At 43.6% G+C, this 23518-nt stretch overlaps 2 protein-coding genes across 2 annotated transcripts; both read left to right on the top strand.

Moving 5' to 3' along the window:
- The first annotated feature begins 1524 nt into the window (after nucleotides 1-1524).
- On the top strand, nucleotides 1525-20741 carry LOC125721150 (BEN domain-containing protein 4-like). The gene is made up of 5 exons (XM_048997175.1): nucleotides 1525-1985; nucleotides 12684-13262; nucleotides 14096-14190; nucleotides 17051-17291; nucleotides 18017-20741. The coding sequence occupies exons 1-5, from the start codon at nucleotides 1619-1621 to the stop codon at nucleotides 18253-18255; spliced, it is 1521 nt and encodes a 506-aa protein (XP_048853132.1). The 5' UTR covers nucleotides 1525-1618; the 3' UTR covers nucleotides 18256-20741.
- Nucleotides 20742-20992: 251 nt separating this feature from the next.
- Nucleotides 20993-23428, top strand: pomk (protein O-mannose kinase). The gene is made up of 3 exons (XM_048997200.1): nucleotides 20993-21136; nucleotides 21648-21928; nucleotides 22614-23428. The coding sequence occupies exons 2-3, from the start codon at nucleotides 21662-21664 to the stop codon at nucleotides 23385-23387; spliced, it is 1041 nt and encodes a 346-aa protein (XP_048853157.1). The 5' UTR covers nucleotides 20993-21136; nucleotides 21648-21661; the 3' UTR covers nucleotides 23388-23428.
- The last annotated feature ends 90 nt before the right edge of the window (nucleotides 23429-23518 follow it).

Genomic DNA, 23518 nt, shown 5'->3' with positions numbered 1-23518 from the left:
ATGGTTTTAAAGGGAACATGCTCCTATCCCTTAACTCATATGTGACATAGCAGGGGGCAGCTAATTCCAGGGAGCAGTGCTTGGGGGTGGTACCTTGCTCAGGGTACCTCAGTGGTACCTTGCTGGTCGGGGATTCAAACCTACAATTTTTCAATTACAAGTGCTCTTCCCTAAGCGTCAAGCCACCACTGCCCACAATAATTAATTAATCCCACATGGGGAAATTCACTTTACAGTAAGTTGTCCACAAAGGCCATCTGCTGTGGCACCCAGGTAGCTGGGAGTTAAGGGCCTATAGTCGTGCAGAGTCTGGGTTTGACCCTACAACCATCTAATTACAGGCACACAGGCTAAGTCCACTGAGCCATGTGCTGCAACTTACATGACTTGGGCATTCCCGTAATTTGCCCAAAATAAACTTCGTTATTTTCATTTCTGCTACAAGTGAAAGTCCAGGCTTTGTCCAAAAACACTAGCATCTTTAAATGTTATTCTACTCCTTTACAGCCATAATCGGAATTTACATTTTGTTTATTTATCAGATGTCTTTGTCTATTTTGAAGTTAGGGGAATTCATCCAGTGGGATCCGATTACACGGAGCAAGAGTCACCCACAGAGTAACAAATGTGATCACATGACTACTGAACATGTTTGTCCTTGTGCTTTTTAGCATTTATGAAGGATTTCTACAACCAGTTTTGAAAACTTATTGGATTTTATCACCTTACTATGGAGCCTGTCTGTGTTTTTGTTAATCTTGGTTTTCCATTATTTTTTATCACAACAGACAGGACAGACAGTGTTCAGCTTGGATCATTAATTTAGGTTTGTTACATGAAATTCGTTTTATCCAAACATTTAGCAACTGAAAAGTGTTTAAATAATACAACGTACTGAAATAGTCTGAATGCTATTCCAAAGTCATAACATAGGATAGACATTTTCCTATATTTACAAATTAACATTCCATCTTGTTGCCATATTACACTAATAATTGGTGATCCTGCCATAAACATTCGGCTTCTCCCGGTTATTTGATAACAAATCAAATGCAGCGCTGCAAAGTCAACAGGTGGTTAACAAGCAGGTGGCAGTGTAGCTGTATTATTCATCTGCTGAACAAAGGAAACACACGCCTCTTCCATTATGTTTTTCGCCATCGACGTGGATAGTGAGCCCTTGTCCCGCATGGTTTCAAAGATTCAACAGTATTGCATATTTTGTGCAGATTATTATATAAAACGTTCATCCACGACACAATATTTAGGTTCCACACGTTCTCAAGTCCACACATTTTAAATCGTGCACCAGTATTAATTAATAATGCCACGCCACACGTCAGATCACAACTACAGACCCCCCTGTTCCCCCCTTCTACACCCGCTGATGTACCAGTATATGTCCTGCCCGTATCCCATGCCGGCTGTCACGATGAGCACGGGCATTAAATGGCGCTTCCTTCTGGGGATTGGTCCGGTGCCTTGTCAGTAAAGTCATCGCCCCCAGAGTGTCGAGGACATACAGACACAGACATCGCTACAGGGGAAGGGGAGGGAAGGGGGCAAGGCGACACGCAGCGACACTCGGAGGGAGAGGCGACAGACAGCACAGAGTGACATGCAAGCAGCCGACGAGGGAGCCTGCATCCCTAAGATCAGCAGGTACAGGAGCCCCTACGGCGCCCTCAAGCCCTTCCCAGACAAGCGGGCACCGGGGAAGACGCCGTTTGACAGACCCACCATGGTGGAGGTACCGCCTACGGCGATTCAGTATCCCCAGCCTTTCAGCTACTACCATTATCACCAGCACCGAGGACATCCCGATCACCCGCAGCCTGTCGAGCGTCGCCAACCGCAGGGGCGTCCGCACCACGGCTCGGCCGCATCAGCGTCGCGTCCAGCGGGTCATCACGACCCCAGGCACCCGGCAGGTAGCGCCGCAGTATGGCAAGAGTCCACGGACGGCCACCGAGGGCTAAGTGCAGGTGATTCCGCCGCCAATCGCCCGACCTGGACTACTTGTATCGACCCACACCTTTATTTCACTTTACCTAGGAGTTCGAAATTTCATGTTTATCGATTTGCATATAATATGCTGAATAGAATATGATCAAGCGGATGTACTTATTTTGTCTTGATAGGCTGCAGATAATTTTATTGCAAAAGCAGACGCACTTTATCCAATAGCAATTATTATGTCTCAAGTGACAAATACGGTTAAAAATGCTTTTTATTTATGCAAAAATAAATCTACATGGGTAACTTCTCTGTGTTATGTAAGTTTTTCAAGTATGTAAAAATACTAACTAACTGACTATATCGACTACATGTAAGTTTGTCGGTATCTTTTTGAATTAAGTATAGTGGTGTCCAGTCCTTAATCAAACTTATAAAACCTAAGTGGGCCTGTGTAACCAAAGCAGTGTTTGGCACCCTAGTTCCTTATCATTTACGTAATAGGTGCTCTCACCCAGATGACCTTAAGAAAGACCTTTAAAAACCGGGACTGGAAATCTATACACTGTAAGTACCTTAAAATAGAAATGAACCCACATCTTTAAGGTAATTGTGATTAATTTTACAGGACAAAACTTCAAAAATGTTTAAATCAAACAGTATCTACAGAGAAACACTCCACTTGCCTTGCATTCCAGTTCTAGGCAGAGGTACCACTCCACATTTTGGGCCCCATAAACGCTTATCATAATTGGCCCCCAACCTGGGCCAATCCAGTTATGATCCAAACTCTTTAGGGCACCTGTCAGTCAGGGACCCTTGGAACTGTCCTAACACCCCCCTGTTATGGTAGCCCTTGTTTTATGTTGCCCATGAACATAAATAGTGAGGCTCATGCCCTGGCCTCCCAAGCAATGATCCAAGCCACATCATTTCAGGCCCTTAGATTGGCTGTACAGCCCCCTCCTCCCCATAATGCATCATCATACTACGGTGCTTTTCAGCTGGCATACGGGAACCGATCCATACCACTGCAGTGAGGGACTAGTTACAGTGTGTTTCCAGCTCGCTTTGGTTTTCCACTGCAAAGGCATTGCCGGGTTTGGAGAGCAACAGTAACTTAAAACTGAAAAGATGCTTATTTACCATTTACAGGGTGTACATCATGATTAACTATGCTATTATTATTATTATTATTATTATTATGATTTTACTGTGTACTAATACTTTACAATGGAAAACAGTACAGCTTGGGTATCATTCACATACTTTACAGTGGAAAACAGTACAGCTTGGGTATCGCTCACATACTTTACATTGGAAAACAGTACAGCTTGGGTATCGCTCACATTCTTTACAGTGGAAAATAGTACAGCTTGGGTATCGCTCACATACTTTACAGTGGAATTCGCCAATTCACGGTATGGCTCAGGTATGGCTCGGTTCTGAATGGCAACACAAAAGTTCTATTAGTGTTACGGCAGACTCCCCTTCCCCCTCACACCCCCCACCTACCCAATTTCAAGCATATTTAACCAATTCATATATATTACAAGCATTTCAGTGGCACAGGGTAGGTAACACTTTACTTGAGGGGGTACAAATACTTAGTAGTAAACTCGGTTACTACTGAAGTACAAATCATGAACAAATATAATAGCTACTTGAGATCAAAGATGTGTCATGATGAATTAACATGAGATCAGTATGTAACTAAGTCTTAGTTTATGGTTAATTAATATGCAAATAATAGTGTAATACTATATTGTTTGTACCCGGTCAGGTATTGCTGGTTGCTAACCAGCTAGCTCTCTGTTTCACAATAAAACTAATGACGTATTTCAACAAGTGTAAGTAACTGTAATGTCATAGAATGCAACCAGAGGTATTTATTCAGATTTTTTGCACTCGCTGTTTTGTGCCCCCTAACCTGATGATGCCCGAGGTGATCGCCTACTGTATGTCCATACAGGGTGGGCTGGGCCTGCTTGGTGCTTGGTTACTTTTGGAGTTACTTTAGTGCATTACATGTCTGTATATAAAATATCATCACTTGACTTGAAATTGTTTCCCGTTTTTATCCAGAGCTACTTAGCACGCTTACAGTGCTGCTCCTAAATTCTACTGGGTCTTTTTACTGAAGCTGGTTATTCAGGCCTCAGCAGAATAGTCACATGTCCTTGGGCCCTTGAGCAAATCACAGGTACTGCGGGTGGCTGATCCCTCGCTGTGATCCCTCACCTGTATGTGTGCGTCCAGGAAAACTGGATGGGGTCAGCAAAAAGATGATTTCCCCAAGGGGATCACTAACGTTTCATTATCATTAATAAGCAGTTAAATCCTATGTCTGTGTTAGAGAGGTACAGTCTAAGGGGGAAGCTCTTACAAGCTTATCTGAGGCATAAGCACGGCCGATGCCTGGATATGTGTGTATAAGAGGGAATGGGATCAGTGAATCTCTGAAGATGTTGCTGGTTTGCTGTGCCTGAGTTCGGTGAGAGTGTTTTTCTCTGTGTGATGCTAGTGTTTGTTGGAGCTGGTTTGTTTATCTCTGAACATGTCATTATGCAGTATCATGTTGTGTTTCTGCTCATGTGCATGTGCGCATGTGTCATGCTCACTCCTGTCTTGTCCACATCTCACTCCTTTAGTGTGCTTCTCACCAACAATCCTGAAGACCCATCTCAAACCATATCTCCAACCTTCACCTCCCCATTTAGTTCCATAATTTCTTCTCACAGCTCCCATCCCGCATGACTGATATTACCCTGCGATAACAAACGCCATCCTCGGCTGCAACAGGCAGGCTGCGTCCATGCATTTTTATGTACCCTGTAACAATCGCGGCATGTTTTCTGTAGTGTGAGGTCGCATTTAGGAGCCAACGAGGGTTAGTGCTTGCAGAGACTAGTTGACCTGGTAGATGTTATCTTGCCAGCAGTCTAGAAGGAGGTTTACCAAGCAACCATGTGATTGGGTTGATTAAAATCAGTCTCCACGACCCCACCCCCTTAAGACCTTATTTATCTAACACATCAATCTGGGGTCATCCTCCCCCAGGAGAGTGAAAACCCAGTCATGCCACCTTTCTTCAGGTAGGCTTGATTCCTCACGTGCATTACAGTGCAGTCTCATCTTGTAACCAGGTTCAGAACGGCTTGTACCTATGGCAGACCGAGTCGATTTGTACGGTCTAAAAATGAATCTTGCAATGCATTCGGAGTCTTTATGCTGATGTGGCACAGCTCTTACTGGATGCTTCGATTGGTGTTTCCGTCGGCCTGTAGTCAGTCAAGCACTGGCTGATGTGGTTACAGCATCTTCAAGGCCTTCTACCCTCCGTTTATCTGGCTCTAATTAATTATTAGACATTGCGGGTTATTGACCCACCCACTTATCTTACTTGCATCTGGGATGACTTCCCTTGGATTCCTTTTAATACAACCAAGAGGTTTGCACCTTGAACAGCAGTTGCACTTACAGATAGTTTTGGGTTTAAATTGCTAGAGTTCACAGGTATAATGCTTTATTAAGAATGTTTGCCTTGATTATGTTGCTATATTAATGTAAAATCCAGCAGACAGAAGCGTAAGGCTGGGGTTAACGATATTTTGAGTAGAAGATTGCAGGCTTAAGTCCTCAGACTGATTTTTCCAATAAGTATCCGGGTATGATGATTGAAGTGTTTATTTCTGAATTGTTATTGTTGAGGTAATCATTTGTTATACATGAAATGCATACGCTTCTGTAGACATAGCAGCTTTGAGCAAAACTAATTTTAATTATGCTTTTAAAAGGTAATTTCCAAGGGTGGGGTCCCCAGAGGCTTCACAAAGACTGATGGGGAATTTCCCTTAATGGAGCTGAAAAGGTTACATCTTTGTTGAGTAAGTTCACTATCACGCATCGCAACTCATGTTAGGCTTTTAGTTGGTTAAAGGTGTGTGAGTGTTGCCTCAAGTTAGGGTAGTCAGTGCTGCTTGGATTAGTGCCATTGTGGAAATGGTTCGCATTGCCAGCAGTAAGACAGACTTGTTCCCAGTGGGTGTTGGATTCTGCCAGGGCTGCCTTTTGTTACCAATACTGTTCATAACTTTTATGGACAGGATTTCTAGGTGTAGCCAAGGGGTGATGGAGGTCTCGGGATCACGTCTTTGCGTTTTGCAGATGATGTGGTCCTGTTGGTGTCATTGCGTTGTGACCTGCTGCATGCACTGGGGAGGTTTGCGGCTGAATGTGAGGCAGCCAGGATGAGGATCTGCACCTCCAAGTTTGAGGACATGGTTTTCGACTGGAAAAAGGTGACTTGCCCTCTCCTGGTGAGGGATGAGTTGCTGCCTCAAGCGGAGGAGTTTGAGTATCTTGCCGTCTTGTTCACAAGTGAGGGAAGAAGTGAGCTGCAGATCAACAGACAGATCAATGCAGCGTCCATAGTAATGCGGACGCTGTACTTTTCTGTTGTGGTAAAGAGGGAGCTGAGCCAAAAGGTGAAATGATGAGATCAAATTAAGTTCCTCTGCAGGGCGACTGAACTCAGTCTTAGAGATAGGGTATGGAGCACGGACCTTCAGGCGGGGTTCAAAGTAGAGCCGCTGCTACTTCGCATCTAAAGGAGCCAGTTGATGTGGCTCAGGCATCGATCTAGGATGCAACCTGGAGGTGTTTCAGGAATGTCCAACTGGGGGGAGGCCCCGGGGCAGACCCAGGACATGCTGGAGAGATCATATCTCTTGGCTGGCTTGGGAACTCCTTGGTATTCCCCCAGTGGAGTTGGAGGAGGTGGCTGGTGAGATGTAGGTCTGAGCGCCCCTGCTTAGACACAACCCTGGATAAGCAGCAGATAATGGATGGATGGATGGATGGATGGATGGATGCCATTGTGGAAACTATTAGTGAGTATCTAAAACCAGATAGCAGACACACATATTCACCCACCAACACTCCTACATTTGGTTAGAGGGGAGACCAACCAACACTCCTACATTTGGTTAAAAAGGACACCAACCAACACTCCTACATTCAGTCAGGAGGGACACCCGCCAACACTCCTACATTCAGTCAGGAGGGACACCCGCCAACACTCCTACATTCAGTCAGGAGGGACACCTGCCAACACTCCTACATTCAGTCAGGAGAGACACCCGCCAACACTCCTACATTCAGTCAGGAGGGACATAAACCAATAATCACATCGGGGTGCAAATACCCTCTGCCTGGTATATACAACTATGTACAAATAGCATCTGCCTGGTATATACACCTATGTGCAAATACCCTCTGCCTTGTATGCACATCTGTGTGCAAGTACCCTCTACCTTGCATATACACCTGTGTGCAAATACCCTCTGCCTGGTATATACACCTGTGTGCAAATACCCTCTGCCTGGTATATACACCTGTGTGCAAGTCCCCTCTGCCTGGTATATACACCTGTGTGCAAATACCCTCTGCCTGGTATATACACCTGTGTGCAAGTACCCTCTGCCTGGTACGTACACCAGTGTGCAGGTACCCTCTGCCTGGTATATACACCAGTGTGCAAATACCCTCTGCCTGGTATATACACCAGTGTCCAAATAGCATCTGCCTTAAACAAAGGGCCGTTTAAAGGAATCCCAAAAGGTGCAGCACAGCCCACAAACCCCACTGTCCTGGCAGCACTTCATGGGCATTTCTTGATCCTCTGGTTCTACATGTGTACCATGTAGATCTCCAAGACCCAGTACTGTAGCATGCAGACAGGAACAGCAGGAGATGGGTCATTGGTGGGACCCCAGAGGTCTGCAGTCTGTCAAATAACACAGCTACCAACTATCAGACAAAGCCGTCACTCCATCGTCAGGGTAGGGTGAATGTTCGTCAGCACCGAGTCTGCTGGAATACAGGTGCTAAAAAGACATCAAGATTTCAGACTTTTTCAGAGTTGTATAAGCTTTCCATTTAGTTGGATTTTGTAGTGAATAGGTTGTAGTTTTATTAGTCACTTTTACCCACTGACATTGGATATCCCACTGTAGGCATATTTTAGGGAGGAAACTCCAACCACTAAATGAATGCAAGAGGTTCAATTTTCTGACATTGTTTGTTGGTGTCAGGGAGCTACCTTCAATTTACAGGAGACTCCCTGAACTTCCGGAGGTGGGATTTCTGGTCCGTACGTCTCTCAGGCGGTACGCCCATCAGATGAGGCTCAGGGTGAGTTTTCAGGTCATCGTGCTCTTAGTAGCACTACAGATATTCAAACGTTCGCTCATTTGTGGTCAGGCAAAATACATATGATCCCGCATTTCAGTAGTTTCCTTTGAAGTGTCTAATAATTCATCCGGTCCTCCCATCAGGCTCTCGTCTTGTCTGATTCAGTGAGACACTAATGCTGTCTTTACGTTTGGTGTACAAATGCATTATCCATGCCGGCGGGGAGGATGAAGCCGCAGGGGGCCGGATATGAGGTCCCTTCGCTCTGACTGCTTTATCAGCACTTACGGCCTTAAAGCATGGCTTCATTTCACTTCAAAGGGAAGACTGCAGGAAAGACGAGAATGGAGGTGATGTGATAGTTGCATAATGTGCTATATGGATAACAGTGCATTACCTCCCAGAAAGAGATCTATTTATGCAAATAGGTACACAAAACTCATCATTTTGATTCTTTTGCATTTGCACGAAGGGGTGAAAAATATTAGATGTCCATGACACATACAACACATGCAGTCATCCATCCCTCCATTTTTGTTGCCCCTTTAATAAACAGTCATAACATCAAAACATTAAACTCCTGAGTAATTTTTTAATATACCGCTGCACAGAAAAATCAAGGATCCTTTAATAAATGCTTCTCATTCCCTGCCCTCGTTTGTCCTGTTCTTTGAACAGCAGTGGGTTACATGACGGCCCTATATGAGAAGGTTTTGAGCTGGTAGACTTAAAGGTTAGGCCTGGGGTTACTGGTAAAACGTAGTCAAACAGGGCTCGGTTTAGGTTGGCCCTCAGGAATTTGAGGGAAATGAGGTTTGGTTCATACTGGGAAGGTCTGAGAATCCAGTAGATATCTTGGATGGCTAGGTTTTGGTGTTAACTGAGTAGGACAATCCAGCAGTTTATGCTTAGGTTGATTATTGGGTATTAGGTTGATATTGTTGAAGGGTCCAGTACCTTTTGTAATAAAATTATTAATGAATATATATTCAATCAATGTGCTAAACTAATGAGGGAGGGCTGTGTTGAACAGAGACTGGTATACATGCCTCAGTTTGGTGACCCAGCTAGACAGCGAGGAAGGAGCGCTGAAGTATTCACAAGTAATACGGCACAGCTGTGCGTAATTAGGGACCTGGAGAGTCCATTAATGTTCAGCTTAATGTGATAACTACTTTACATTTGTAAAAACGCATAACATATTACGTATGACCTACTGTAACTACATCTCTCTGTGCACCAGTCGGGGCAGCTTTGAATCTCTTCCTGCAGGTGGTTCCCCCCCCCTTCTCCACTGCCCATCTCTCCAAGGTCTTCAGGTTCTGTGAAACCTACTATGTGCAGGCTACCATGAGACAGGGACACACAGTATTAAAAACAATCTCTTCTCACCTAAGGCCTAAGACATAACAGAACCAATATGCCTTCCCTCCCAATGTCCAATTTACTTTCCAGAACCCTGCTCAGAGCAAGCAGCCATAAGATGGATAAATGGTACATGGGGTTACACAAGTGTTTAGCATTGTAAGGCAATAAGATTTAGTTTCAGCCAATCAGTTGAGTATAAACAGTCACAGTTAATAGTGCTGGGCAGTATACCAGTTCATCCGATGTACTGGTTTTAATTTCCCATATGGTATGGGTTTTTCATATCCTGCCATACTGCAGCATAGCTTAAACAACAGCTATAATGCTTGAATAGGCAGCAAATTATACAATATTGTTCGCTGTTAGAAGATCTCTGTTGATCACTGTGCAGAGTGTATTGAGAGGATTTACCCATAGTAAATGTGCGTACCCTTCTTACTAATGGTTATAATGTTATAACACAACTATTCTCCATATAAAACTGTTTAGCATTGTCATATTTATAGTTACTGCTTCAGTCTCTGCTTGACAATTTAGATTAAGTGTAATATAATTAGGTTAAACAAAATCCACAAAATTATTGATTTGTCTTAATAATTAAGCAAACATGTTGTTACCAAGCTAAATATATGATAATAATAAATGAAACATGTCTTTAGGGAGATAAATGTACGGTTATAATCAATGAAACATGTTGCTATCTAGCCAAATACACACTATTAATCTAATAAAATATGCTGGCGAAAGAATTATTCCTTAATGTATTGTATTGATGTAAATGCTTGCTGCAGTAGTACTGGTCAACTTAAAAAAAAAACCATGATATACCGTGAAACTGCCAGAATCTACAAAAATACCACGATACAGATTTTTGGTCATACCGCCCAACACTAACAATCACTCAATATTCCACTTGTTGGTAAAAACTCGGTCTGGATTTTTATTTCCTGGACCGGAACTTTCCACCAGTGTAAGCCAAGCACCAAAAAAGGAAAACAGTGAAATTTAGAAAAACCTTCACACTGGTTTGGCTCCAAGCTGCATGATCGCACTTTGACCTTTGCAGCATTTCAATATAGTTTGTAACGCTATTATATTAGCAGTTTCTTATACACCATAACAAGATGAGGGCATTCCTATTAAATCCTATTAAGATCTCAAAAATGATCCAGAGTAATGAGCAGGAAATTACACGCATAGTCTAGCTAATTTTTCAGTTTGAACAAATAGTAAAAAAATAAAAACTGACAGACTATACACAGTCCCCTGATCATCAGCATCGCTTTAACTTTACTAGGTCTATAAACCTTTATATACAACCCCACATTTAGCCAGTACCTTCGCATTCAGATTAATTTTCTGCTACTCACCAACGTTTTTCTCACTGCATCATAGTTGTGATGTGGTTTACAGATAGCTGCTGTGAACTGTGAACCAGCCACTGCCTGCAGCCATTTTATTAGCATTGTGAGAATGATGGCGTCAGACACAATCTTATGCCTTGTGATACTTTGTTGAAACACCATCTTTAACAAATGCTGCATAAATTAGCTGATTTTATTAATTAAATTAAAAGAAAGATGTTAATAAATGGCTGTTATTCATACTTCAGTTTGATATATAGTATCCCGTGGGCTCCTGCACATTGGAACCCTCAGATGGCCTGTCTGTGTTTAAAATGAGCTGCTTGGCCGATGCTTTTATCCAAGGTGACCTCACAAGTAGTCAAGGGTCTAAGTTTATTGAGACAAACTAACAAAGTACTGTAAATGAAAATTCTGAGAGTCCCACCAGACAAACTCTAGTGTCTCCCCCTCCTTAGGTTCTCTCCTCACTCAAATTCTGGATACATCATGCCTCTCACATGATATGAAACTCTCACCCAATCACATTAACTCACATTAACGCTTTGGCCAATCAGAAACGGGAAAAGCCACATGGACAATATGTGTCCCCTTCCTGGTACAAGATAGAGGTTTACAGACCTCCTTGACTCTACTTAGCCAAAACCTTAGCCACACTCAACCATGAGGAATTATAATATAATTATAAACTAGGATTAGGAGCACATAGCTAACAGCAAAAGGTTGCAGTGACCATTTAAGGATTTGGGTTCAAGATGTGCTCCCTGGCTAATTATAATGAATAATGGTTAATCACAGTGAAAAGCCAAATCAGTATTAAAACCCCAAATCATAATTGATTAACCATCAGATTGTTGATATAAAATACAAGTGTTTACCCATTTATGCAATTCATTCAGGTCCTTTCTCAAGGGTACAAAAGCAGGATCCTTACTTTCACCGCAGCCTCACCCCTTAGACTTTTGAGCATACGTCTAACAGCAATCTGGAAAAGGAGCCTATTTTCCCCGCTATTGATTCTCCCTAGAGCAAAAAACATGATTCTGCACAATGAAAGAAGTGAGGTATGGCATGTAGAAATCACAAAAAAGAATGAGTTCTTATGTTTGTAGTTTTTAGGAGTGTGTTTTAGGGGTTCCATCTGCATCTTGCTTATCCTCACATTTAATAAGACAATTTCTTCGCCATGATGCACACATATAAGATAATTTTCAGTGGTAAGCCGATTTGACCATGGAAGCAGATCATTTTAATTGCATTACAATATTTAAGAACCACTATGTCACTGACACAACTGGCGAAACCAGTCTGTTTTGCCGTCATTGATGACAGGAATGCGTGTTTATAAAGATTGGCCTTTTTCACAGTGTGGATTCATTTGAAAGGCTCATTTAATCTTATGAAATGGTGCTCAGATGTACTGCAAAGCGCTTCAGCTCTGTGGAGACAGGAAGCCGTTACACAATCATTTTCTGTCAGATAGCCCGCGACAGAGACCATGAACGGAAACCTCAAAGCAGCTGTGGATTTGTTTAATCATTTTCTTTTTTAAAAAGACATGCTTCATGGTGCATAACTTTCCATTTTACTTCTTATGTAAGGAAATGTCTTGTTCTTGGTGTGGGGGGAAGGGAAGTAGATAATGAGAACTGACACAAAGAGATCTCTGAATTAGCCCAGGTAGGCTGCTTGTTTCAGCAGGTACTGTAGGCCTCTGGCAGAGGCTCATGGGAGTGGAATCCTGGGCAGGCAGTGATGCATGTTGGGAGCCATTGTCTAATTGGTCCATCTGTGCCACAGAGAACCAGCTCATCCTGGACGCCTTTGCACAGCAATGCAGTCGAGTGCTCAGTCTCCTGAACCACAACAGCAAGTTCCTGGAACCACGCCCTCCATTTCCTCCACCTGCGACGTCCTACATCAAGCAGGAAGACGGCTGGAACACAGGGGTGGAGAGGCCCGCGGACCCCTGCCAGCCGGGGAGGATGGGGCTGAGGGATGTGAAAGGCACCGGGGTGGGACAGGAGGCGGAGGCTCTGCATTTCAGCAGGAAGCAGCAGCAGATATACACCTTCCTGCAGGCCTTCACAGAGTCCCTGCAGAGCCACCTTACAGCAGGTGGCGCCAGCTTTCCTAAGGTCTACAGGGAATGCTGCCGCCCCTCCGACCCCCAGGCCCTCTCCATCTCCCCCCCTCACACCCTGGGGGGCTGGGCTTCCCCTTCACCCTCCGAATCTCATGGACACCCCTCATCCACCCTCCCTGAAGAAGAGGAAGATGAAGAAGCCTGCTGCCCTCGCTGCCTGGAGCTAGAGCAGGAGGTGCTATGTCTGCAACAGGAAAATGAGGAACTGAAGAGAAAACTGGACAGTGCACCAGGTAGTGCCCCCTAATGTCTCGGATGTATTATTGCATTATATGTTTGTATTCAGCTATTAGTAGTGTTGAAAGAAATGACGCTTCAAAGCATATAGTGGGTACAACTGAAAGAATTGCAACCCTCTTCCCCCAGTTACCGATTATCCTGGTTATGGTTGTGGACTCTGCCCTAGGCTTAACTTGGCTCTAATTTGGGCAAAGTCAAGGATGTTGCAGTGCAAATTATGATAAGGAGTTTAATTTAGCAGCAGAAAGGTGCAGTGATCCTTTAAGCACAGTGTAACTTACAGTGTCAGAAAAAGGGCACAGCCCTGGTACAGGTTTTACCCCAAGGTACAAACAACATTAATGTACCACCAATGGTATAAAACTGTTCCTCAGAGTCAATTTCTGTACCCTAAATTAAACTAAAGGGTATGCTTACTTACAGCTAGGGTACAGTTGGCAGACCCAGGACAAACAGGGTACAGCCCCAGTGACAACTAATTGTACCCTCAAAGGCACAAATTTGTATTTTTTTCTGACAGTAGGCGGCCTAATTATAATGAATCATGGTTCCATATTAAAGTCACAGTTGCCTAGTCCTGAGATTATTGATTTATTCTGAAGCCTTGTATCTGCTATTGTTGTATCTCTTCCATGGATTTGAATCTATCAGGAAGCAGAGTAGGTGTGGCTGACAGAATTAGTGCTGATCGTTTTTGACCAGCTACCTATGGTCAGGATTCTTCATTCCTTATTAATAATCTGTGTCTAACTGTAGTGTTGCTAGTGAGCCGGATGGCAGTTATTTCAGATTCTTCTAATTGTCTCGTCTTCATCTGTCCTGGCAGTTCCATGCCAAACAGTTCTTGATTTCTTCAAGAGTGTCCTACAGTCCCATAATCAGTTTAAACACCTGGCACCCCCAGAGGATCAACTGACAGAGGTAAGAGGACTCACACCCCACCCAACCCCCACCCCACCATCCCCTGCCATCAAGTTTAGATGCAGTCACATACTGAAACACTCCATCAATTTACACCCTGTTGCCCAGTCAACGAAACCTGTAAAAAACACTGTTAAAGGGTAAAAACCACAGGAAGCAGAACTGCCGCTAACTGGCTGCTTTTTGTTTGTCACACCATTCTGTGTAATACTCTAGACACCGCCGTGTGTGAAAATCCCAGGAGATCAGCAGTTTCTGAAATACTCACACCACCAAGTTTGGCACCAAGCACCACAGATCACATTTTTACTACGTTCTCATGCCTGATTTGTGCACCCAGAGGGGACTGTGGGCCGCTATGAGTTTGTATCCTTAATTGCTCCATTACTGACTAATTTTAAAAAGGAAATGATGCTATGGTGAGCTATTACAGTTAGCTTTCTCTGTAGTTTGTCATCTTTGTTTCATGTGGCATTTATGTAAATGAATGGAAACCTATACTGATCAGTTATATAAAATGCCCAACAGTATGGTTTATGCAAATAACACAAACTAGTAACCACAGTGGGTTGAAAAAGCATGTTACCCCTTAGAGAAGTTTTAAATTTCTTGTAATATTTTTCTTTGAAAATGCATCTTTAGTTTCATACTGTTACATACAAATGATGGGCTCTTGGTCAATAAATTTTCACAAAAAAATCCTGGATATCAAACATACGCAACAACAATAAAAAACGTATCAGTGAAATCTGCTGTTGAATAAGTATTCGACCCTTAAAAGCTTGCAGCCTGTATTAATGTTAACAAGCAATGATGTAAATGAAAACAGCTGCAAACAATCAATCAATTTATCCTCTAGCTTGTTGACTGGTCCATAAGTGATTGTTTAGGCCAGTTCTTAGGAACATACAACTGAGAAATCAATACAAGTGGCGTATTTGGGAACTGTCTAATGACTTGAGAAGCACTGTGATTAATATGTTTAAAGATGCTAATGGTGCCAAGAAGACTGCAAAGCTCCTTAGCCTCAGTGTGTCCACTGTGAAGGCCATCATAGCGAAGTGAAAGACAAATGGAAGCTTAGTGACCCGGCCTAGGTCAGGTCAAGCTGTTAAAATAACAAAGAAAATGTCAAGGAAACTAGTCAGAGAAGTAAGAGCAAATCCTAAGGTGACTCTCGGTGACCTGCAAAGCTCAGTATCTGCAGCTGGAGTGGATGTGCACATGACTTCAATATCGAAGGTTTTGCACAGAGAGGGGCTGTATGGCAGAGCTGCCAGAAAAAAAGCCACTACTAAAAAAATGTCATCTGAAAGCTGGATTAGAATTCGCTAACAGACATATTGACAGGAGTCCTGCATTCTGGAGTCATGTACTTTGGTCTGATGAGACCAAAATTGAACTTTTTGGCTGCAACACAAAGACGTTTGTCTGCCGGATGGGACGGACTGCCAGTGGTCTGGCAAACACCATACCTACCCTCAAGCATGGTGGGGGGAGCATCGTGCTTTGGGGCTGCTTCTCTAAGGCAGGCACCGGGTCCCTTGTCCGTATTGAAGGGAGGAATGGATAGTAAGAAATATATCCAGATTTTGGAAGAAAACCTTAAAATGTCAGGCATCAAATTGGGACTCAGACAATGTTACCACTTGTAGCAGGACAATGACCCGAAACACTGTACAAAAGTAACCAAAGCATGGACAAAAAGAAGATCCCAGGTTTTGCAGTGGTCTAGTCAGAACCCGGATCTGAGTCCAACTGAAAATTTGTGGTGTGATCTCAAAATTGCGGTTCCATACAAAACATATTTACATTTAGTTTTCATCCCATTCTATAAATAGAATTTACTGAAATTTATTATAGGTTTTAATGAAACAGATTTCATCGAGGTTTGAAGAAAAATGACTTTAATAGGAATTTACATACAGGAGAGCCATGAACTCCTGTCTCATTCAGCACTGCAGGTTCTGCTGCAGGACAGCTTGACTTTCTGAATCTTGAGATGTTGGGGTTTTCAGCCAGTGCCTCAATAATCACCCAGCCGAAGAGGAAGTGGCGAGTCGTGCTTCAGCGGCGAAACTTTGGGGTTGTGATGGACGGGGTTTGGGGGGGCGGTTACAGCCACAGTGTCACGTACCCAGACTTTCTCACGATATCCATCGTGTTGACGCCTTGCAGCGAATGCATGCCTTGCAGTGGATTTTCATAATGCAGATAGAAACAGCCTCGCAGACCAGGCCGACCCCGCAGGGGGTGTCAGAGCCGCTTCTTTCACTCGTTTCTTAAAGACGTGCAGAGAAGTGCAGAGGGCCGCTCATCCCCCTGACAGCATGAAGCTGCTCTAATAGCATGAACCGCAGCCTCGCTTGTCGATAAAGGATTAGCATGAAAAGCAGATTAGCTCTTCACGCCAAACCCCGAGGAGCGGGCAGGCATACGAATGGTACATCACAGCCTAAGGATTAATCATGCACCCCTGATGCTGAGGTGGCAGATTCCAGTCCCCAGACACCTTAATCCTGGAGACTCTGAGCGATTTTCTATTTCTTTTCTTTTTTAAATGAGCTCCCGGTCTGTAGCTGAAACTCTGGATGTGATTGATGAGTTTCTAAACATCTGCACCAGCAGAAGCCTTTAATGTAGTGCAGAAAATGGGGCTTGAAAACTGTAAAAGCGTAAAAAGATTAATGTGTTGAAATTATAACAAGTTAATGATTTAAAGAATAGGACAGGATTTGCTCTCCAGGAGGATATGAGAGATGAGCACATTCATTTAGATCACAGTTCTTGTGTCACCCAGCTGTGTTGTCATTGTCTTTATCACCATGGCAACTCTGGCATTCCATCCTCTCTCCCCTAGGGCAGCAAGCAGCTCTTGGGGAACTACCCGGTCTTCATCACCAGCAAGCAGTGGGACGAGGCCGTCAACTCCTCCAAGAAGGATGGGCGCCGGCTGCTGCGCTACCTGATCCGCTTCGTCTTCACCACCGACGAGCTGAAGTACTCGTGCGGCCTGGGCAAGCGCAAGCGCTCGGTGCACACGGGTGAGGCCGGGCCCGAGAGGCGGCCGCTCAACCCCGTCAAAGTGACCTGCCTGCGAGGTACTGACCCACGGTCTGTCTCTTATGGTGTGCTGTCTGCTTTGGTAGTACATGCTGAGCATAAGTAAAGAGTGTACTTGTTAAACCGTGTGCTCATTTATGTTAGCAAATCTGTGAGAATCGCCGTGTTAGCATGAAACGCCAGCAGAATTGGCATTCGCTTATGTAAATCTGCATCACAAATCCATTCTGTTCAGCTGTTCTGTAGTACTTTGTCAAGTAGGAGGTTGGAAATTTTCAAGTCCCGAATTATCATGAATATCACGATGTGTGAATACTTCTGATAATGGATAATGTATAGGATATGCCCTTTTTCCGTTAGATAAGCCATGCAGAGAACATCTGTACCTCCATGCACTTCGACCAATCAGCTGGTGATGCAATCAGCTCAGTTTTGTCCAATGATCATGTCAGCATGGTTAAGGCTCTGGTGCCACTCGGTTCTCTGTGGCACTGGAAAAGCACCATAGATACCTGAACCATGCTGTTGTCTTGCGGTTGACTGGGCAAGGTGTGTTCTGATATAATCTTCCCACAACCCTACATGATACAAATAAGTTTAAAATGGATAGATATTAAAATATTCTGTTAATAAAATTATTGTTTTCTGAGGCCAAATGATATGGTCTAGATATACATGGAAAACAGATTTTTGGTACACCAATAGCCTTGTACTCCTGGATTGGCTGTGTCTTGCTGAACTGGGGTCCTCTCTTCCATCACAGAGTTCATCCGAATGCACTGTGCCTCGAACCTGGACTGGTGGATGCCGTCAGAGGAGCAGATCAACAAGGTGTTCAGCGACGCGGTGGGGCACGCCCGGCAGGGTCGGGCGGTGGGCACCTTCCTGGGCAGCAGTGGCGGGGTGGGCAGCACCGAGAGCGGTGGCACCTATTTGGAGAGCGCAGATGGACACCTGACACAAGACGAGCCCTACATCCACGGGGCATCTGATGGGGAATGAGGGCCGCCAGACGTTCCAGAGGATGCTTATTGTCAGTGTATATCTTTTGGTGTCACCCAGGTTTTAATGTTTTTAAGCCCCCCCCCCCCCCCCCCCCAGGTATTAAATTATGGACTTTTAGTCTGGATTCCTGGGAAAACACCCAGGTTCAAAATGGTTGAGGAGATCTTTGATGCTGAAGGTGGAAGGGGTGTTTGAGTGCTGTGGTGCACGTTTTGGAGTATAGAAGAACGTTATTGGCCAAATCACAGAAGTGCTTCAGGGTTACTGGGCGGTAGAGGACAGTCGGACCCTGAGGAGCTCTTATCCTAATCAGACGTCCCTCCAAGTCTCTGTAGCATCAACATTTTCCACTTACTGCTGGGACCATGACAGTCAAGGTTTCCAGACATACAAAGACAAACATGTCAAGCACAGAGGGGGTCACATGCCCATTTCCTAAAGAAAAATATTTAAGAAAAGCAACTGTAGAATCCATTGCCAGGGAAAGGTCAGTTAATGAAGCTTTCCAGTTAATCCACCGTCATGACTGAAGATTACAAGGATCCTTACCTGTAAGTACGTAAATTGAATTGCCTTTAATAAATAATAGGGTTTTTTGGAGAAAAAAAAACACTTGTGGTAACTTTTATATCATTTGCATCAAAGCATCTAGGTAAATGAAGTAAGGGGTAGACTGTTCTGTTGCAAATGAATGGCAACACGATAGGCAGCTATTAGTGAAAATGTATTTGCCATGGAAAGAGAAACCTAACCTTCATTAATAACCATATTTCATTCTTTTTTTGCATCATGACTGTGATATCTGCTCTGAGGCTTTCTAGAGCTTCAGATCCCACTCAATTCTTTATCATTAAGATTTTCATCAAATGAGGGAATTACTTTGTCTGTCAACAGTCATTTAATGACATATGTTGACATTTTGACTCTTGCCTTGCTAGCTGTATTTCTGACTGTTACCTTAAGAATTAGCTATGGCCTCACACCCAGGAAGGGGCCATAGGACAGCAGTGGTTCTCAAACTATGGTGCCCTCTGGTGGTCCGTGTAAGGTCTCAGTGTATTTAAGCATCGATGATAATGGTGGTGTGGAGCCAGTGAGTGTTCTAGCTTGTATGGTGCCCTGGACAAACCCCCCCCCCCTCCCACTAACAGAAAAATGTGTGTTTATCTTCTGACCCCCCCTCTCAAAAAAAAAACACTATTCAGCATTAACTGTAATTATTATTATTATTATTATTATTATTATTATTATTTATTAATAAGAAATTTTGAACGGTACAAATACTGGTCAAACTAAAACTGATATTACTAATTGCATTAGAGATGCGCTGTTTGATAGATTCCCCCCGTGCCCCTACCTCGGGGATCCAGTGGGGCGACCTGAGGTCAACTCGCCCGCTTCCCTATCTCATATTTCTCAGTGATAGCCTGCCTAGCTCACAAACTAGAATCAGGGAGCCCACTCCAGCAAGCTTAATTTACCCACACGGTGATGTGATGTGACTGACATGATGTGCAAGTGAATGATAGCACTCCTTCAAACCCCCCCCCTCCCCCCCAACGCTGAGGTGAAAAAAGTTAGAGAACCACTGCCATGCCATGCAGCATTTTTATATTATCAAGGTACACATAACTATTTTTTGTCAACTCTAACGTAGTTTACATTTTATAAAAATGATCTTGGCTTCTTTATCTTTCCTCAGACCTAGTTGTTTCTTGAAGGACAAGCCTCACGTGTCCGGTCGCCATGGGTTCGGGATATTTCTAGAATGTCGACAAGGTCACTTTATCACTGTAAGCTATGTGGTTGACTGTGGTGAGGATAGTATTGCCTTACAGTGAAACATTCCTGCACCCTCATTAACTGTGAGTTTCAGACTCTGAGAAGGAGATTTCCTTCTGGGCTGTTACAGTCATCTACCATTCTGCCTTTTTAGGAGAAATTTAATTGCCTTTGTTTTTGAATTCTTAGATCTGAATTATTTTTATATATATATATATATATATATATATATGTATTTTAACCGAATGGTTTCCCCTTTACTTGAAGCCTTTGAAAACAAAAATGAAAATGATGTTTAGCAAACTTTCTATGATTGTTGTGTTTGTACTGGATGTGGGCCAATGTTTCCTCAAACTCTTTGCCCAAAGGGTAAAACTGCCATGGTAACTTGGGCCCAATATTATTGTGATGCTTTCTATTTACCATGTTTGTGAATATGTATTGTTATTTAAACCAAGATTTTATATTGCAGCTGACTGTTCGTGTAAACACTGTGAAGTTATTCAATTGGTTTTGAATTTTTTGTTGAATTTGTATTTGTTTTTTAGAAGTACTTGAAAATAATTTAATTACATGATTCACCCTGCTGAAACTGAGTCCTTTAATGACTGTCATTAATAAATCATGACACTGTTGTGGCCAATCAAAAAATTTGCACATCATGTATATTAATGCACAGTTTCCAAAACTGAGATGCAATTCAAGTAAAAGCATAATCGGTAGCACTGAAAGTAGTACAGATCTTTTAGGACCACTCCAAATAAGTTTGATTACGGGTGTTAGGAAGGGTATATAATAGGTTCCCGTGGCATTTATTTGCGTGCTTCATTCGCAATTCACTGCAAAATGCTTCACTCGCTCAACATCGGTGTATGGAAAAAATGCATGCATGTTTTATGATGACCAGTAGATGGCGGTAGGTAATCTTTAAGTACTTGTTGCTAAGAACGCAACAATGGTCCGTTTATTCTATGGTAGCTGACAGTAGTTCCGGGTCAAATGTGACTCTCAGGCGGCGGCTGTATGTTGCAAATATAACTTTAACACCAAAACAAGTAAAGAAGGTTGTTCAGTTTCATAAATCACGGGTGTGAAGGTAAGAATCTGCTTATGGAAAAATTTGGCACAGCATGACTATGACTTTTTACTGCAGTACTTTAAAGTCTTTTGAGAATAATTCGCGAATAAGATAAATGGATAGAGATACCAGATTTGCAATTCTCAATTGGTCTCATATCATGGACATGTAGTAAGTATTCTGCACAGATTTTAATCAGTCCTATTTTTAAAATGGATGTTACGTGTCAAATATTCATATGGATGTAAGTAATATAGTGAATATCCCACTATAATATAAGCTTCTTTCACAGCCGGAAGAGTATTATCATTTAGGTTAGAAATTTCTCGTACAGTGCTCTCATAGTAATCCACCACAGGGCAATACAAAACCAGTTGCCTGATTTTGATCGGAATTTCGGTATATTAATGGTTTCATACCTGCCTGCTAGACTTGCAATGATGTCTCCCGTTACTGAAATGCTCCAGTTGTGTAATTGCAATGAATGCAAGGTATGTAGGTGTTTGACATGTATTCTGTGACTGTACAGGCAAAGATGCCACCATGACAAAGGGCATCAGCAGTACCAGCCGCAGCTTGCCCATCGTACTGGTGTGCCTAGGGGCCCTGTTGTTTGCCAATTTCCTCATCTACCTGTACGTAGACTTCTTAAACCAGAGCAGCGGACCCCATGCATTTCCACATGGTGCCTGCCCACCTGGCCAATTTAAGATGGGCATTATGAAGAACTGCTCCCCCTGGCTGCAGTGCCAGAAAGTGCGTCAGGAGGTGCGCAAGCTGAAGATGATTGGCCAGGGGGCTGTCAAGCAGGTCGGACTCATCCTGTATCGTCAGGGGGAAACAGTTTGTGAGCAGTTCTGGGTGGTTTATACCTTATTTATGGTTTATACCATAAAATATTTTTCTTCAGGGATCTCTAAAGTTTTTCCGATTCTGATTTGTGTAAATCACATGAGAGCATTTGCTCATGTGTGTAGGTCATTGTTAAAGTTCAAATGTAAAGGCAGATTTCTTCCCAAGACTCATGCTCATCCAGGTTCAATATTCAGTAGCTGTAAACAATGAGTTAAATTTCTTTTTCACAAGTCCTGTTTCACGAATGTTTCACCCGTCATCTAAAGCCCTGGTGATGATTGCGAATGCGTCATATAATCGCGATTACATCGTGACGTAATTGCAGCAGCCCTACTTACGAGCAGCGTGTACTTATGAGCTATTATATTAATAATTTTAATACAATGGTTACTAGCAATGAAGGCATGCACACTCATGAAAACATTTCATGGCTTCAGCCATTTGTCGGCACGAGGTACAGTACCGCATGTACTTATTATTTTATTAGTGTATAATTATGTGCTGTATTATTTGTTGCCTACAAATCTAACTTAAAGACTTAGGCAGTAGATTTCGTTTATAACCTGGGGACTTCCTGTACTACATTTCTTTGGGAAAATGGTATTTTCTGCTCAGTGACAAGCTTACTTTGCCATTGTAGGTCTATCTATCGGAATGGAAGGGCCACAAGGTGGCGCTGTCCCAGCTGTCAAACCAAGAGTATCGTGAAGACTTCCTGCATGGCCTGGCCATGCTAAAAGCCCTGCAGGGACCGCATGTGGTGCTGTTAGTGGGCTTCTGCCCAGAAGACCACACCTTGGTCACTGAGTACCAGCCTTTGGGTTCCTTGCTTAACCTGAATGCAGTGCTGGGCCAGAAGAAGTACCAGACCATGGACACCTGGCAGACACGGCTGCGCCTGGCCCTGGAGTACGTCTCTGCGCTGCGCTTCCTTCACAGCAGCCCTGTGGGCACCCGTGTCATGTGTGACTCCAGCAGCCTGGAGAAGACGCTCTCCCAGTTTCTGCTCACCACTGACTTCCACTTGGTAGCCAATGACCTGGATGCTCTTCCGGAGGTTGACCGGCAGCGTGGTGTGCTGGTGAAGTGCGGCCGCCGGGAGCTGGGCGGTGACTTTGTGGCCCCTGAGCAGCTGTGGCCCCATACTGAGATCCAGCCCTTCTCTGACGAGCTCATGCCCAGCTACGATGAGAAGACGGACGTGTGGAAGATCCCCGATGTGGCGCGATTCCTGCTGGGAAAGGTGCCGGGAGCCGACGTGGCCCATTTTCAGCTCTTCGAGATCCACAGCCGATGCAAACACAAGGATTCAACCCAACGGCCCTCTGCTAGAGACGTTCTAGGAGTTTATAAGATGGTATACAGCAGCATGATGAAGGACAATGCCAAACCAGGCTCTAGAGACATGCTGTGACCCTTCCCTGGCAGGGCTTTTAATAAATATCCAGTTTATCACTCTGTCTCACTGAAAGTTTCTCTTTGCAGGACTCATAACAGTGCACCAGATGTTTCTAAGCATATACATTCATAAAGTTGGCAGCATGG

This window comes from Brienomyrus brachyistius, unplaced genomic scaffold (genome assembly GCF_023856365.1).
Source record: "Brienomyrus brachyistius isolate T26 unplaced genomic scaffold, BBRACH_0.4 scaffold32, whole genome shotgun sequence".
Classification (NCBI taxonomy): Eukaryota; Metazoa; Chordata; class Actinopteri; order Osteoglossiformes; family Mormyridae; genus Brienomyrus; species Brienomyrus brachyistius.
This window is presented reverse-complemented; position numbering and strand designations above follow the sequence as displayed.

Coding starts and splice junctions, on each gene's coding strand:
- LOC125721150 (XM_048997175.1), top strand. CDS start 1,619: ATGCAAGCAGCCGACGAGGGAGCCTGCATCCCTAAGATCAGCAGGTAC. Junction 13,263..14,095: donor AAAACTGGACAGTGCACCAG/GTAGTGCCCCCT, acceptor CTGTCCTGGCAG/TTCCATGCCAAACAGTTCTT. Junction 14,191..17,050: donor CAGAGGATCAACTGACAGAG/GTAAGAGGACTC, acceptor TCTCTCCCCTAG/GGCAGCAAGCAGCTCTTGGG.
- pomk (XM_048997200.1), top strand. CDS start 21,662: ATGACAAAGGGCATCAGCAGTACCAGCCGCAGCTTGCCCATCGTACTG. Junction 21,929..22,613: donor GCCAGGGGGCTGTCAAGCAG/GTCGGACTCATC, acceptor TTGCCATTGTAG/GTCTATCTATCGGAATGGAA.